The sequence below is a fragment of the Saccopteryx leptura genome, chromosome 2 (genome assembly GCF_036850995.1).
Source record: "Saccopteryx leptura isolate mSacLep1 chromosome 2, mSacLep1_pri_phased_curated, whole genome shotgun sequence".
NCBI classification, from domain to species: Eukaryota; Metazoa; Chordata; class Mammalia; order Chiroptera; family Emballonuridae; genus Saccopteryx; species Saccopteryx leptura.
Genome location: NC_089504.1, coordinates 170,251,366 through 170,265,833, shown reverse-complemented (window position 1 = coordinate 170,265,833; position 14,468 = coordinate 170,251,366). Strand labels below are relative to the sequence as shown.

The 14,468-nt window shown below is 45.3% G+C and overlaps 1 protein-coding gene across 6 annotated transcripts in view; it reads right to left on the bottom strand.

Annotated features, from left to right (window-relative positions):
* B3GLCT (beta 3-glucosyltransferase) overlaps positions 1-14,468 on the bottom strand; it is a 123,982-nt gene that overhangs the window by 95,835 nt on the left and 13,679 nt on the right. For 4 of the 6 annotated variants that reach the window (XM_066369301.1, XM_066369302.1, XM_066369304.1 and 1 more), the window contains exon 2: positions 4,272-4,321. The exons of the other annotated variants lie outside the window; for them this stretch is intronic. In XM_066369301.1, coding sequence (XP_066225398.1) covers positions 4,272-4,321 — 50 coding nt within the window. The remainder of the gene's footprint in view (positions 1-4,271; positions 4,322-14,468) is intronic. 6 annotated transcript variants of the gene reach the window in all.

The following is a 14,468-nucleotide window of genomic DNA, read 5'->3' as shown; positions in this document are numbered from 1 at the left end:
CAGGTTGAAAGATAAACTATATTCTGAACACAGAGTTTCCAGACTTAGTCACCTAGCAAGCAGGAATCCCAGTGGACTCCCCACCAGAGACCTTTGTGAAACCAAAAAAGAGCAACCAAAAACATAGCTTTCTCTCTGTCATCTCCTCTTTGTCACCAGGCACTGCAACACAGCTGACTGACACAATAGCTAAGAAATGATCAGCCATTCTTCATGGCTCAATTTGTCAACAGTAAAAATAAAATACCCAAGACGCCGAACAAAACAAAACCAAAACAGTCTTGAGTTCCCCTTTGAGAAGAAAATTAGACTACATAAACAAGTTGAGAAAACATTTAAAATTCTGTTTCCAGCTTGCCTCCTGAAAAGGCTTGGTTCTTCCCAAGGGCGGGGGTGGCATGGTTTATTACATTACCTCTGCTGCCCTATTTTTCACGGACTATCAATATCAGTCAAAACGCGCTCACTCAACATTTTCTCAGTCACCTGAACTGCTGCTGAGATCAGATGGAAGTCGGCACCTACCACCTCTGTCCACAGAAGTCCCACCCTCGCCAGGAAAAGACTAAGCCCATTCATTCTTTGTCCAGTTTTACTTTTATAAGGCACCACAGATTTGAACCCATGCAATCCATCTATTTGAGGCTTAATGTATAAGTTCTTCATTAAAAGAAAATAAGATACCCTCAAAAGAATGTAATATGAAATTTTTAAGAAGAAAATGGGGTGAAATGGCATCTTCTACTCATTCACCAATGGCTACCACCAGCCCCGAGAGCCTGAGAACAACGGGTGACGTAGGACGCGTCCATCAGTGCCCTCCATGGCAGGGCCGGCCTGTGTTCTCCCCGCCTCCACTCCTCACCAGCTCAGGCCTCAGTTTCTCATTTGGACAACAGGAACCATAGTGATGAGACCTGCTTCACAGGGTTTCGTTAGATCATACAGTGCTGAGCATAGGTCTTCCCAAAGGAAACCCCCATGCCTGTTAGCTCCTGCTCTTTCCATCAGCACGTCCGTCATGCTGGCAACTGCCACCGCAGAAGAAAGCTAACTGATAGATACAGTAAGGCCTCTGGTTCCTCTTGATTTGTTTAAGATCTTGCTGTCATATCAGGTAAACATTTAAATAGGGCATGGGACTATTCCACCTGGTGGAATAGTGGAAACACATGCACAAACACAAAATCTTCAAAAGAGCTTTTGGAGATAGGCCTTATTACCCTGTCTTACCAAGGAGGCTGAGGCACAGAAGGTTGGGTACGTTCACAGGGGTCAGTGATGGGGAAGGGATGTGACCGGCAGCAGTGTGGCTCCAGTGCCCATCCCTGATTCCTTGTGAGGACACAATGTCACAAGCCACCACAGGATGTAAGGCCACACTGCAGGTTGAACAGGTACAGGGCCATGGTTGAGACAGCACCCAGGGCCTGGAGCACAAGCCTGGGAGGGCAGGCTCCCTGAAAGTGGGCAGGTCAGAATCCAGGACAGTACAGGGACCAGGAGCCCCGAAGAGAAGCCCGGGCCACGAGGACAAGCTCCAGGCAGGACCACCAGGCACTGGCAGCACTCAGAGGTTTGATGATAAACCCCTGACACAGCCAGTGAACCGGAACCATGCTGTGGAAGGCTAAGTCTGCACTGCGCTAGCCTGTGCCACACTGGCCTGTGTCCTGGGGCCTGTGACTAAGTGAGCAGTGAAGTGAGGGGAACACGAGTGGCTGCTTCTGAACAGCAGTGGCAGGGAAGATAAACTCATGAGAACCCCAGATTAACGTGGTTATTGTTAAGAGCCATAACTCCTCTCTGAGCCATCTACAGACACTGGGCAACCTTGGACAAACGGATTCTTTCCTGTCTCCCAGTCTTGGGTATGGCCTCCAAAAGACACCCATCACTGCCCCATGGGATTAATGGCTCTTTTGGCTCTGTGGCCTAAGCACAGATGGTATTAATGACATTTTTCAAGGGCTTTAATACCTTTGCATGAAAAAATGACACTAAAATATAGGACTCCCTTTATCTCTATATTTAGACTCACATATGGATTTAAGGCAAAGGAGATATCTATTTCTTCATCTGAAAAGATTAGGTAAAACCAGTATTTGAAAGTATGCACCATAATTTCTAAATTCATTACATAAAATTTTAGTTCCCTATTAATAAACCTTCAGTAGCACTTTAAATTTATTATAAATGAGCCTCATTATTGCCAAACACACACACAAACACACACACACACACACACACATTTTATAGCACATACAGCTTTGTAAGATAAAATTGCACTGTGAAAAACTCAAGGATTCAGAAAATTTGCATTCTGACTTCACCTTTTAATAGTCGTGTGACCTCGGTAGAACCACCTAACTACTCTGAGGGTAAATTTTCTCAGCTTTACGTAGGAATATCTTCTTTGCTGAGCAGTGCCAGGATCATCGAGAAGATTAAATTAAATTAAATTCCTTAAAATGTTTAAGTGACCATAAAAGATCTTAAAACCTTAAGGAATTATTATTATTATTCCCCCTGTATAGGAAGCTCATAGTACATTTAGAACAAATAGAAGAAGCATTCTATTTAAAAATGCTTTTATACTAATTGTGTGGTAAAAAAAAAAGTCAACTGAGCCTTAATTAATATGACAAAAATAACTCCTATTTTAAGATATTGTTTCTCCTTCTCACATGCTAAACTAATTTTTACAAAGTCCACCCTGTAGAGCCCAGATGTGGTTCTGGGATGAACCCAGGTGAAATGATGACGCAGCAGCTCAGAGATCAGGGTGAGTGTTGTCCCCGCGCCATCAGACCCGGGTCCTGGTTTCTGGTTCTGACTCAGCACAGAGTTTGGGTCTCTCAACCAGTCCTCAGGATGCCACCTTCAAGGTGAGGGACACTCAGGCTCTTGTGACCCTGAAAATATAGCATAATCCCTTCAGGAAAATTAAACAGAAGGTTAACCCTTTGAGTAGTATGAACATTCACGTATGTCCTCGTGCCTCCTGACATCACATCCAGAGTACAATAGTTGTAGGTCAAATAAGTTTGTAAAATATGATTTTCATGTTTGCTCACTTATAGTTTTCACTGGGGACTGGGCAGCATCAAGAATATGTGGGCTGTGAAATTGCAAATTACCTTCCTGCTTGGGAAGGGCCATTGTTTTGCTAATGTTTGCTGGAGGAAAGGTTTTCACGCCAGAAAGTTTTGAAAAAAGAGAAAAAGAAGAGGCAGAGAGAAGCCATGTGTGCAGAGTGAGAGAGGACAGAATGCAGAGCGCTGAGGAAGAAGCCGTGTTGGTAGAGATGGAAGAAGGTGTGCAGATGGGGAACCAGAGCTGAGGGGCCTTGGAAGCTCCGCTGAGACTGGTGGGGCCTTTGATTCTAGGAGGAACCAGAGAAGATTCTCCTGGTTGTGGAACCAAATAATGTGTCAGTGGCTTTGGGAGCTCTGAATGAAGAGGAAAGTGTTTCCCCTGTGTGTTTGCTTGTCTGCCAGTACGAGACTTTATTAAACAGAATGGCCCACCATTTTTTGGCTCCACTGTTTCTTTACCGTCTATCCAAATTCAGTGGGAACCTGCACGTGCATGGCTGTGATGGTGGCGACTACTGGCCAAACAATAGTACAAAAATTTTTATTTTAAAAATGTGTAAGACAACATTAAAAAAAGGTAAATGTATTTTCTTCTTGTTTTCATAAATTGCTTATCAAACAAACATGATTTTAGGTTAATAAAACTGGAACTGGAACTAATTTCATTTTTTGAAAAAAAAAAACTCACTTCCGGGGGTCAGTGAGCATGAAATAAACTCACTACTCAAAGGGTTAAGATGTGGTGCATGCAATTGGAGAAAACTACTGTATTCAAACAGGCCTTCTAAAATGTCCTTATAATTAAATTTGAAACCTATTGCATATGTTCTAACTACTGAAAGACATTTTTAAATGCCAGATTATCAGTTGGCTGCTGCTAGGGATTCAAAATCTTGTTGACTGACATATCATGAAAGAAAAGAAAGAAAGAGAGAGAGAAGAGAGAGAGAGAGAGAGAGAGAGAAAGAAGGAAGGAAGGAAGGAAGGAAGGAAGGAAGGAAGGAAGGAAGGAAGGAAGGAAGGAAAGAAGGAAGGAAGGAAGAAAGAGAGAGAGAGAGAGAGGAAGAAAGAAACTTGATAACCACTGGAAGAGGAAACCATGACAGCTCCCATTAAAGAAATCACAAAGGAGTTTTAAACAGGAAAAACAGGTTTGATCTTTGGAATCAGTACCTTAGATGGTGTGATCTCTTTCTTTACATCTTTAGAAGCCAATGCAAAAGCTGGAAAAAAAAACATTTTTATATTAAAATTAGTAATTAAGGTTTATTCTCACATTGAACAGTTTTGCTCATTTTGAAAGGCAAGCTGCATTGCCACAGACCAGTCCCACTGGCCACCTCCATTGCCAGACCTAGACTTACTCACCATGCAGAGCCAACACACTTAGGCCACCAAGCTAAAGCAGTGCTCCCTCAGAGAAGTCAGAATCTGTGTTAAGCACTGATGTCCACAGGCATAAACCATAAAACAGATACACAGGTTTCTCCTTAGAAACCTCAATTCTGGTGCCAAACGGTAAGTAGAAAAACTTTCACAGTCAAAAGCTCTTCTGAAATAAGGGGTTGATGGAGCCCCGTGATGGCTAGAAAAAGCCCAGGTTCTAGGCGAACAGCCTAAGCCACCAGCAGCAGGGCTGGACAGAGAGGACGGGTCCGCTAGCTCGCAGTTGGGGATGGGGAGTCTTTTATATATCATGCTTTGAGGAAGAAAGAGGTAGGTCATTTTGAAAGAATTTACATGGTCTACAGACACGGGTGGGAAAAGGTAAAGGCAGTTCTAGGACAGGTGCAGAGCCTGTGAGGGAGATCTACTCATCACCTTTGATTGGTGATGGGCAGCAGTCCTGAAAGCTCATGCATAAGCAGGATACAGTGTTGCCTGCCAGTCACTAACGGAGCCTGCAGGTCAACTCAGAGTTCCAACAGACATTCAGGAAGGTGCCCCATCTATTGTGAGTCAGCCCACAGCTGTTAACTGGTTAGATCCTCTTATCCAGGAGTCCTCAAACTACAGCCCGCGGGCCGCAATGCGGCCCCCTGAGGCCATTTATCCACCCCCACTGCACTTCTGGAAGGGGCATCTCTTTCATTGGTGGTCAGTGAGAGGACCACTGTATTTGGCAGCCCTCCAATGGTCTGAGGGACAGTGAACTGGCCCCCTGTGTAAAAAGTTTGGAGACCCCTGCTTATCTCTCCCTCTCACTCACTCACTCACCACTGTAACTTAATTTAGGACACTTCAGCTATTTTTCTTGTCCCTTCTTAAGCAAGGAGAATTCCTAAGCATCTGAAGGGAAGAAGTACAAATTCCCACTCCCCCGATCACAGCCAGAGCCTGAGGGCAACAGCGACGTCTGTGCCCACTTCCCTCTCAGGTTTGCAGGAGACCTAAGGAACCCTACTGACGCCAGGGGACCAGGAGAGTGGGAGGAATTCAAATCATTCCCCATTTAGAATGATTTAATGTTTTGAGTCAGAGCCCATAAATAATGATATCCTTAGAGACATAGCTAAGCTCAACATTAAAATAATAATAATAATACTATAGCAGTAACACTTTGACAATGTAAAGCAAAATAATAAACTAAACAGAAAGGTGACCTGGACAAAAAATAATCTTAATTTTACAGTGCATTTCTTGAAAGTATTGCACAGTTTGCTTTCTCTGATTAGCAGTCCCAGGAAAAATGGGCAGTGGCATGGGGGTGATGGGGCTCCTCGCAACAGAAGCAGGCGAGGACCCACCCATTCGGAGGCCCCGGCCCAGTCCCAGACATTACAGCCTCGAACTCTTCCAATTCGCTCAAGGGAATTAATCTACAACATAGTCACACTAAGAAGCCAATCCCTAAGGTGGCGTCCATTTCCATTTCCAGATGACATTTCAAAAGGCAAAATGAAATTGAAACATAAGCCAAATGAACCTCTCTGTGTGGAATTTAGATAACCACAGATATTACAGTAGGCCTCCCCCAGACCACCTCTTATAAATAACAAGTCTCACTTCAATCTCTCCTCCTCCCACCCCTGGTTTTTCTACAGAGCACCTACCACCACTGACATAACATACCGTACTTCCCCATGTATAAGATGCTCCCATAAAATGTACCTTAATTTGGGGACCCGAAATTTGAAAAAAAAAAGTATTACATAAAGTTATTGAACTCAAGTTTTATTCATCATAAAACTCATACCACTCCTCATCACTGTCAAAACTCCCATCTATTAGCTTGTCCTCATCTGTGTCTTCAACAATAGCACAAAAACAAATGCAAAAAAGTGGGAAATGCAAATAAAATATCTACAAACATTGTATAAGACGAACCCAGCTATTAGACCCCAATTTTTCCAAAAAAGATGCATCTTATACATGGGGAAACACGGTATATTTATTTGTTTATTGCTTGGCTTGTATCAGTTCATGGTGAGTTCCATGAATGCAGGAATATGGAATATGGTTTGCCCGTGAACCTAGAACATAGCTAGCACATACAAGAAGATCAGTAAATATCTATCATGTGATATATACAAATGAATGAATGAGTGAATGCAAGTCTCCATGGGGGCCTTGGGTCACATCACTTAAGGGCTGTCTATTCCTTACTCTAGGCAGCATCAACCCAGTAGAATGAAACAGTTCAGTGCCCCCTCTTAATTCATTTTCCCTACGATCTGACCTACTTTCTCACTTTTACATAGACACACACACACACACACACACACACACACAAAGTCCAAATCACTCATTAAATTCTAAGAAAAAAGGAAAGACTTAACATTTAAATTCTGCCTCTAGGTACTTAATTTTGGGGGCATTAATATGAGGTTAATTACCTCCAAACTAGAATGAACATTTATAATTCTCAAGAAGATATCAAATATAGAATTATTCATAAACATCATACAGAGGTCACAACATGTCAACCTGACTCAGCACCACAGAATTTCAAAAAATAGGATATTCTGGCAACTTATGTGCTATAAAAACTGTAGTTAATCTAACGTACAACTTTGATGGTCAAATACACATCTGCCAACCCCATCAATTCCTAATGCCAGATGTGGACAGCCAAAGCTCTCTGGGTTAGCATTTACTTTTCTATTTAGAAAAATAACCTCAATTGAACACATTCAGTGACTCATTATCTAACCAACACTTAGTCCTTTGTCACTGTTTGTGCAAGGTCAGACACTCATGTCAACACAGAAGCCCTTGTCCTTTAGAATGTCGATTTTGTACTAAAAAAAGTGCCTTTAACTGGTGGCACTAGTTCTAAATATAACTAATACATCACTGCTGGGCAAACAAGTGTGTTAGACTTGCTCAACTTGTACTATACCTGATTGGTGCTTGCCCTCCGGGCAACAGAATGTAAATTGTGGATGGCCTGCTACCATTGAGAAGGGCCACTGCTTGCTATTGTTTGCCTGAGAAGGGGTGACCCCTGTTTGGGCTTGTGAGTGTGGAGAGAGAAGTGGTTTTCCCTGCCTGTTTGCTCATCAACCATTGTGAGATTCTAATAAATGGAATGACCCACCATCCTCCGGCTCTACATTCCTTTACTATCTGCCCAGATCCAATGTGAACCTGCCTGGCCACGGGCACTGGCCTTACCTCTGGTGCAGCCGGCAGGATTCGCCATGGCATGGAGCTGCCGACACCCCTGAGTAGTTGTTGCTCTCCAGTGTATGGTTCCTCATGGCTCTCCTTTTAGGGACAGTGGGCTGGGTGTTTTTTACAACCCTGCAAGAAGAGACCGAGCACCAGCAACGGCATGAACTGGAATGAGCACTGGAGAAGAAGGCCAACCAGGTCTGAGAGCTGCAGTGCAAGATGCAGGCTGAACACCAACAGCACCTTGAACTGGAGCAGTCTCTGGAAAAGGAGTTACAGGTTTACAAGCTGCAATTCGCCCTGGAAGCTGAACGTTGGCAGCGACGGGTGTTGGAGAAACTACTGTGGGTTCAAAGGCTCAAGCCTCAATTTCAGACCAAGAGCCTGCAGGTGCAGGAGCCGAAACAGTCACTGTTATGCCAGTGGCCAAGATGGTGGAGGAACTGTGGAGCTGGAAAGTGCTGGGCTATTACTGTTTAATAGATTCTCACCACAGTGGACGATCCAACAGGCAGAGAAAACCACTTCTCACAGCAGCAAGAGTACGAACAGCAAAAATGGCCCCTCACAGTGGTGGGCAGGCAATCTGCCATCCGCCAACTCTCCTGAGCGCAAGCACCCACAGCCTTACACAGGCTGTGTACACGTGCCTCTGCCATGTGCTCACACACTAATGAGGCAAAGTGCTTATGGTCAGTAAGCCAGTGAATAACCCTAACACAGCCATTTTCCCTACATTCCACCCCTTTAGGGTTGCTTGCTTCACAATCTACATGACAGGTATCTTCAACAATGGTCCCTGTGCGAGGAGTGAGGTACATTATGTAAACAGAAACAGTACAGACTACAGCAACAGCATTACAAAAGCACAAGCTATACAGTAATAACAATAATTACAAAAGAACCCTTCACAATGTCTCCCTGAGATCTCTGCACAGGGTGTTAACTGGAGGCCAACCTCTATCCCCCTACCCCACGGTAAGTGGGAGGGCCTGTAAAGTCCAGAGGTCCTGTATAGTCTAGAGAGCCTGGATAGTCCAGGGCCATGTCCATTGAAACCATAGAGTATCCATGGTGTGTCACTGCAACTGGATGTGAACAGCTTCCCAGTGCCGAGGGCCTCAACTGGTGCTGCGTCCCCCCACCTTAAAAGGTCTCTTATAGTACTGTCCGCAAGCCGTATGTCCATCCAGCAAGGGAGCCAGTGCCCCCCTTTGGTCACAGTCCAAGAGTCAGTCCACAACAGACAGCCCAGCTGTCTGTGCAAATCACCCAGGGTGAAAGTCCATTACACCTATTATCTTCTAATGACACCTGCTGCACATTAGAAGTGGATCAGTGGACTGCCAATTTCACACAGCCCTTTTGCCTGTCCTTGTTGGATGGGTCCCTCTGCCCTCCCCCTATTCAAACTGGGATAACAGGTCTTGGGGATCTTCCTCTACTTCAGCTGTCTCCATCATATAATCTTGCAACCGTGCAACCCAAATACCAGCCATTTTCTTGGCAGCTGCCAGGGCCTCCTTCCCCTGCTGTTTCAGCAGCTGGAGTATCTGTTGCATCTTAAGCTGCCGCCAAAGCTCTCACAGAAATTTATTAGACCTGCCATCTAATTTCTCCTTATCTGCCCCGGCCACAATCAAATCTACCCACATTTGTGCTCGGGTAACCTTTACAGGCCATTTCTCTTGTTAGTTGTGGGGAGGCAGCACAGGCAGCAGCCCTCACAGCCTTACGGCCCATCTCTGTTCCAGAGAGCATGATGCCATCCACCCCCTATGTCCCACAACTGCAGCAACCAGGCTGCAAGGGGCTCAGTGAGTTTCTGCCTGAATTTCACCCCCAACTCCATCAACTCTGCCCAGGTGTAGGACTGGACCATAGAGTGCTTCACTACCTGTGGAGGAGGCTGTGGCTGCCCCTGAGGGGCTCTTGGCTACTGGGTCTTTACCTTCTTGGTGACCACCGGCTGGGCTCTGAGATTGGTGGAGGCCCTCCTACACAAGGAAGCTGCTCTCATCCAGTTGCAGAGGAGCACCAAGGACACTTTATGGTTTCCATGGACACAGCCCTGGACTACACAGGCCCTCCCACCTACTGTAGGGTAGGAGGCAAGAGTTGGGCTTCCAGTTAGCTCCTTGGGCAGAGTTCTCAGAAAGACATTGTGAAGGGCACCTTTATAATTATTGTAAATGCATAATTTGTGCTGTTACTGTAGTCCATTTGTTTATATAATGTACCTTACTCTTCCAACAGGAACTATCACAGAAGATACCAGTCCTGTAGATTATGAAGCAAGTAACTCTGAAGGGTTGGAATGTTGGGCAAACAAGTGTATGAGGTTTGCTCTCCTCGTACTCTGCCTGATTGGCACTTGCCCTCAGGGCAGCAGAATGTAAATTGTGGATTGCCTGCCACTTGGGAGGGGCCATTGCTTGCTATTGTCCAGAGAAGAGGTACCCCCCTGCTGGTTTTGGTTTAAGTCCAGAGAGAGAGAAGCAGTTTTCCCTGCCTGCTTGCTCACCTGCAATTGTGAGACTCAAATAAAGGGAATGGTCCACCATCCTTTGGCTCCACAGTTCCTTTACTGTCTGCCCAGATCCAATGGGAACCTGCCTGGCCTCGGCCACAGCCACCAGCTTTACACAAAGAAAAAGAAAAACCTTGTCATTTCTCCCTATTGCTCTGCTATGAAATTAAGAACTCCTTTTCCCCTGATAGAAATAAACTATATAATATTTAAAGCCATATCATAAGACATGTCATCAGAGTTACTCTCAGGCATAAGAGCAAACCACATGGCAAGATCATCCTTATAAAGATAAATAGAAAAAAAAACTAGTTGGTTTTATCTCTGCTTCCATCATCTAACTAAAACAAAGAACTCATCAAGGAACCAAATTAACTTGGGACACAGAATACACTATACCATTGTTAAATCCAGCCTTAAGATAATGAATCATTTATAGAATTCCTACCATGAAATCTACAGCTGGAGGAAATGAAGGAGAAATGGTGCAAACGGAGGAGGAAAGTGAGAGAAAGTAGCAAGGGAGACAAGGAATCACCTGGCACCTGGGACAACTCTAACAAGAGCTCAAGGTGGCAGTGTAACAGCCCCTGCTTAGGGCAGGGGGACAGGGGGAGGAAAGTGGCCCCGCCCCAGCACAGGAGGGGACCCTAGAGAGCTCCAGGTTGTGTGTGTGTGTGTGTGTGTCTGTGTTGTTGTTTGGCCTCCCACAAACTTCCAGACTTGGTGGGGGAAAAATGATCTGGAAAGCATGGCCTGAAGGCACAGGACAGCAGGAGAAATACTACAAGGCAGTTCATGCTGTCATATGTCAAACTGCTGTTTAAAAGTAACTTTCCTGTTCCTATTTTCGACATGCATTCCTGTGAGCTACTACAGGGAACTATATGTAAAGCACAAGTCAGGAAAGGCAACAGAAATAAGACCCTTTTCATGATAACTTTAATTGCAGCCAACAAATAGGTTAGAAAAGGAAATGGACATTTTACAATGAACCTAGGGCAAAGATGGATGGGCTCCCTCCCCTAAGCCCTGGAGGGCAAGAAGACTGGAGAGTAATTAATTACATTGCACTTAAGCAACACTAATCAACTCTCTTTTCTTGTTCCTGGGAGGGAGCACAGGACCCGAAGGCCATGCAGGAAAGAGGAGTGTACCCCCTAACTCCTCACTCTGTGTGTTCCCCCAAACTCTTCCAGGAACACCCATCACAGAAGTCAAATGAAATACAAACCACTAAGACCCTAAATCACCCCACCTCCAGAGGTGCACCAGGATTGAATTAAGGTGGGCCTGGCACAGATGACAAGCCTAGTGGGTGATTGTGACCTTGCTGCTTGTGGTGAATGTGGTCACATACTGTCAGTCTGGACCGGGCCTAAGTGCAAATGTGCCCGCGCAGGAGCCAAGATAGGGAAGAAAACCCCGTGCCCGGCTCTGCCGTCAGGACCTGCTCACAGCACACCTGTGGAAGCTGGCAGAGGTGGCCCCCACTGGGCTTGGGGCTGCACACTGACACACAGCGGGAGGCAGCCTTTGGGGCTGCACTTTCTTTCCTGTGACCTACTTACAGAACATCTCGCCCAGCACAGCCCTGCTCCCTGGAGCTTTCGGGTTTCTTTCCAGGTCCTCTGGAGGGGCTATCAGCTCCAGGATGCACAGCCCGTAGCCAAGTCATTTGGTTCCAATTACCTGCTCTGAAGATAATCCATGGTGGCAGAGGGAGCAGAAACCAACTCCAGCTCAGCAGCAGGGACAGAGCCTGCGCTTCCTTCATCCTCGGACAAATCGCTGTCTCTGAGCTTGAGGCCTTGCTGGGTAGCAGCTCCATCCATCCCGTGTGGGTGAACCCTGTCACTCCCTGTGGGCTGGGGACAGGACCACTGCAGGTAACGGCTGAGGATCAAATAGTTTAGCATGTGGACTGTTCCTGGAACAGAGCCTGGCACTTGCTAAGTGCTCTGTGTGTTAACAGTGAATGTCATTATCATCATGAGTATATATTTTCAACCGTTCAACAGAAAATCAAAAAGTGACCATGTGGGCATCCTGAGCCACACAAGATGCTAGGAGTAGGGAAGAGGAGGGATAGGAGGCTCCCCACACAGCTCATGGTTTAACAGAAGATGAGTGAGTCTCAGTCCATGCCAAGCATAGAAGTGTGGCTCTGACGGTGGTCCCAATGGCCACCGTCACTAGGGAGCACCTGGAGGTGCAGGTACAGCGGAAGGAAAAGAGGCTCTCGGACAGGGAAGCTCAGAGCTTGAGAAAGTCAATTCCAGGCATGAAGATGCAAAATTCCCTTAGTGACATCTAAAATGCCAGGCTTCACTAATTCTTCATCAATAGTGAATGGCTTTTTCATTTTCAATATTCAAAGGGCAGCTAAATATGACTGCTTCAAGCAGTCACTAGTCATCATTTTCTTCATTTAAACATTCTGACTTTTCATTTGATTGTGTAATTTTTCAAAATAATCCAGTGGCTTCTCAATAAGATCACTATGCTTCAAATGCAAGTGACAGTAAGCTTGGAAGGTTTTGTTGCGCCATTTGACAGAACTTCAGAACATACTATACACAAGGACTGTGGCACTAATTCACTACCAGGTGCTACAGTGAAACCAGGTTTTAAAAACTCCTTATTGTACTGCCTAAGAAAGTTTCCTTTTGTTTTTTGTTTCTTATATTTTGTTTTTATTTTATTTTATTTTGGGGTTTCTGTGTTTCTTTTAAATTAAGCACTAGAAGTTGGTTTACTTTCCACGTCATCATTACTTCCTTTTTGACCACTGTTTCACTTTTGAAGCAGGCTTCAATATTTTGTTGGGTTTTTTCCTAACATTTTGTAGAGTTTAAAATTCACAGCACAATGACATTAAAACACACAATAATTTATTCACAAACAATATGGGTGTGTTCTGAAGAGGCAAGTACATGCACGACTATTTGTGTAATGTCCTACTGAGAGAGGAAAGGGGCCGGAAACGGAAACACAGAAATAAAGTTTTATTTATACTGTGCCCAATAGTGTATTATGGCACAACCTGGTATTTGGTTTCCAAATGCCACATGTACAATGCACTAAACACTACATAAGCTTGTCCAAATGCTTTTTGTATGTTGCACATATTTGTAAATGCTCTACATGGGGTAAAAGGTTGTTCGAATGAGCCTACAAGTTCCAGAGCTATCTAAGACACCCACAATAGTAGTTTCATCAATGATACAGGCTGATAAGTGGCCATCACCCCAAGCATAAGCAAATTCAACTAAGATCATTAGTTCTATACTCTTCATACACCATCAGGGTAGTTAACTCTTTTGTGGACCACAGGAAATTTCTGGCAGACCAGCAGAGGTCTGCAGACCAGTGGTTGAAAAACACTGCCTTCGACAGCCTTCTAGAGGAAGCTTTGGGGAGGACATAAAAAGACCCAAACACGCCTTCTGGGAAGCGAAGAGTCAGGCAATGAGAGCTTACAGGGGACCGACTTAAGGTGAGTCAGCCTGTGCCAAGGCACAGCAGGGTGCGGAACAAGAGCAAGTGCTGGCGATACTAAAGATGCACAAGGCACAGACTTGGAGACAAACTGGGGGGGAAGCGCCTAGCGCCCAGAGGGTTGGTGATGAGCATAGGTGACTTGGGCTTCAGATGGGAGGCACTGGGCAAACTGGGAGAGTGAGCAGATTTGTAGGAAAACTCCATTTGGCTCTCAATACCCTTAAGTGCCAATCTCTGGGGCAGCCTGGTCTCTGGGGAGAGGTGCTCAGCACAGAGGTATGCGAGGAGAATCACCAATTCAGTGGCTCTCCGTACAGTGGAGCTGAAGACACCAGACTGACGGGAGACAGGAGTAAAGGAACCCACATATTTCAGGGACCAACAGCAAAAAAGACAAAAGGGATTGGCCAGGCAGAGAAAAGCAGCAAGAGAGAAAGCCCTCGTTTAAGGAGTTTCTCAGACGTTCCTTTAAGGAGCGCTCTGGTTGAAGCTCACAGTACAATGGGAAGACACCAAAGTGCAGGAAACCATGGCTCCAGGCCTGCTGTACAATGAGGTCACTGGTCAGAGACATAGAGTCTAGACTCACGCCTCTTGGGATCCAATCCAAGATCTGCTGCTTAGTAGCTAAGCAACATGGGACCAGCGACCTGGCCTCTCGAAGCCTCTGCCTCCTTTCTCGTAAATGGGGGAAATCAAACAAGAATGAAATAAGTCAT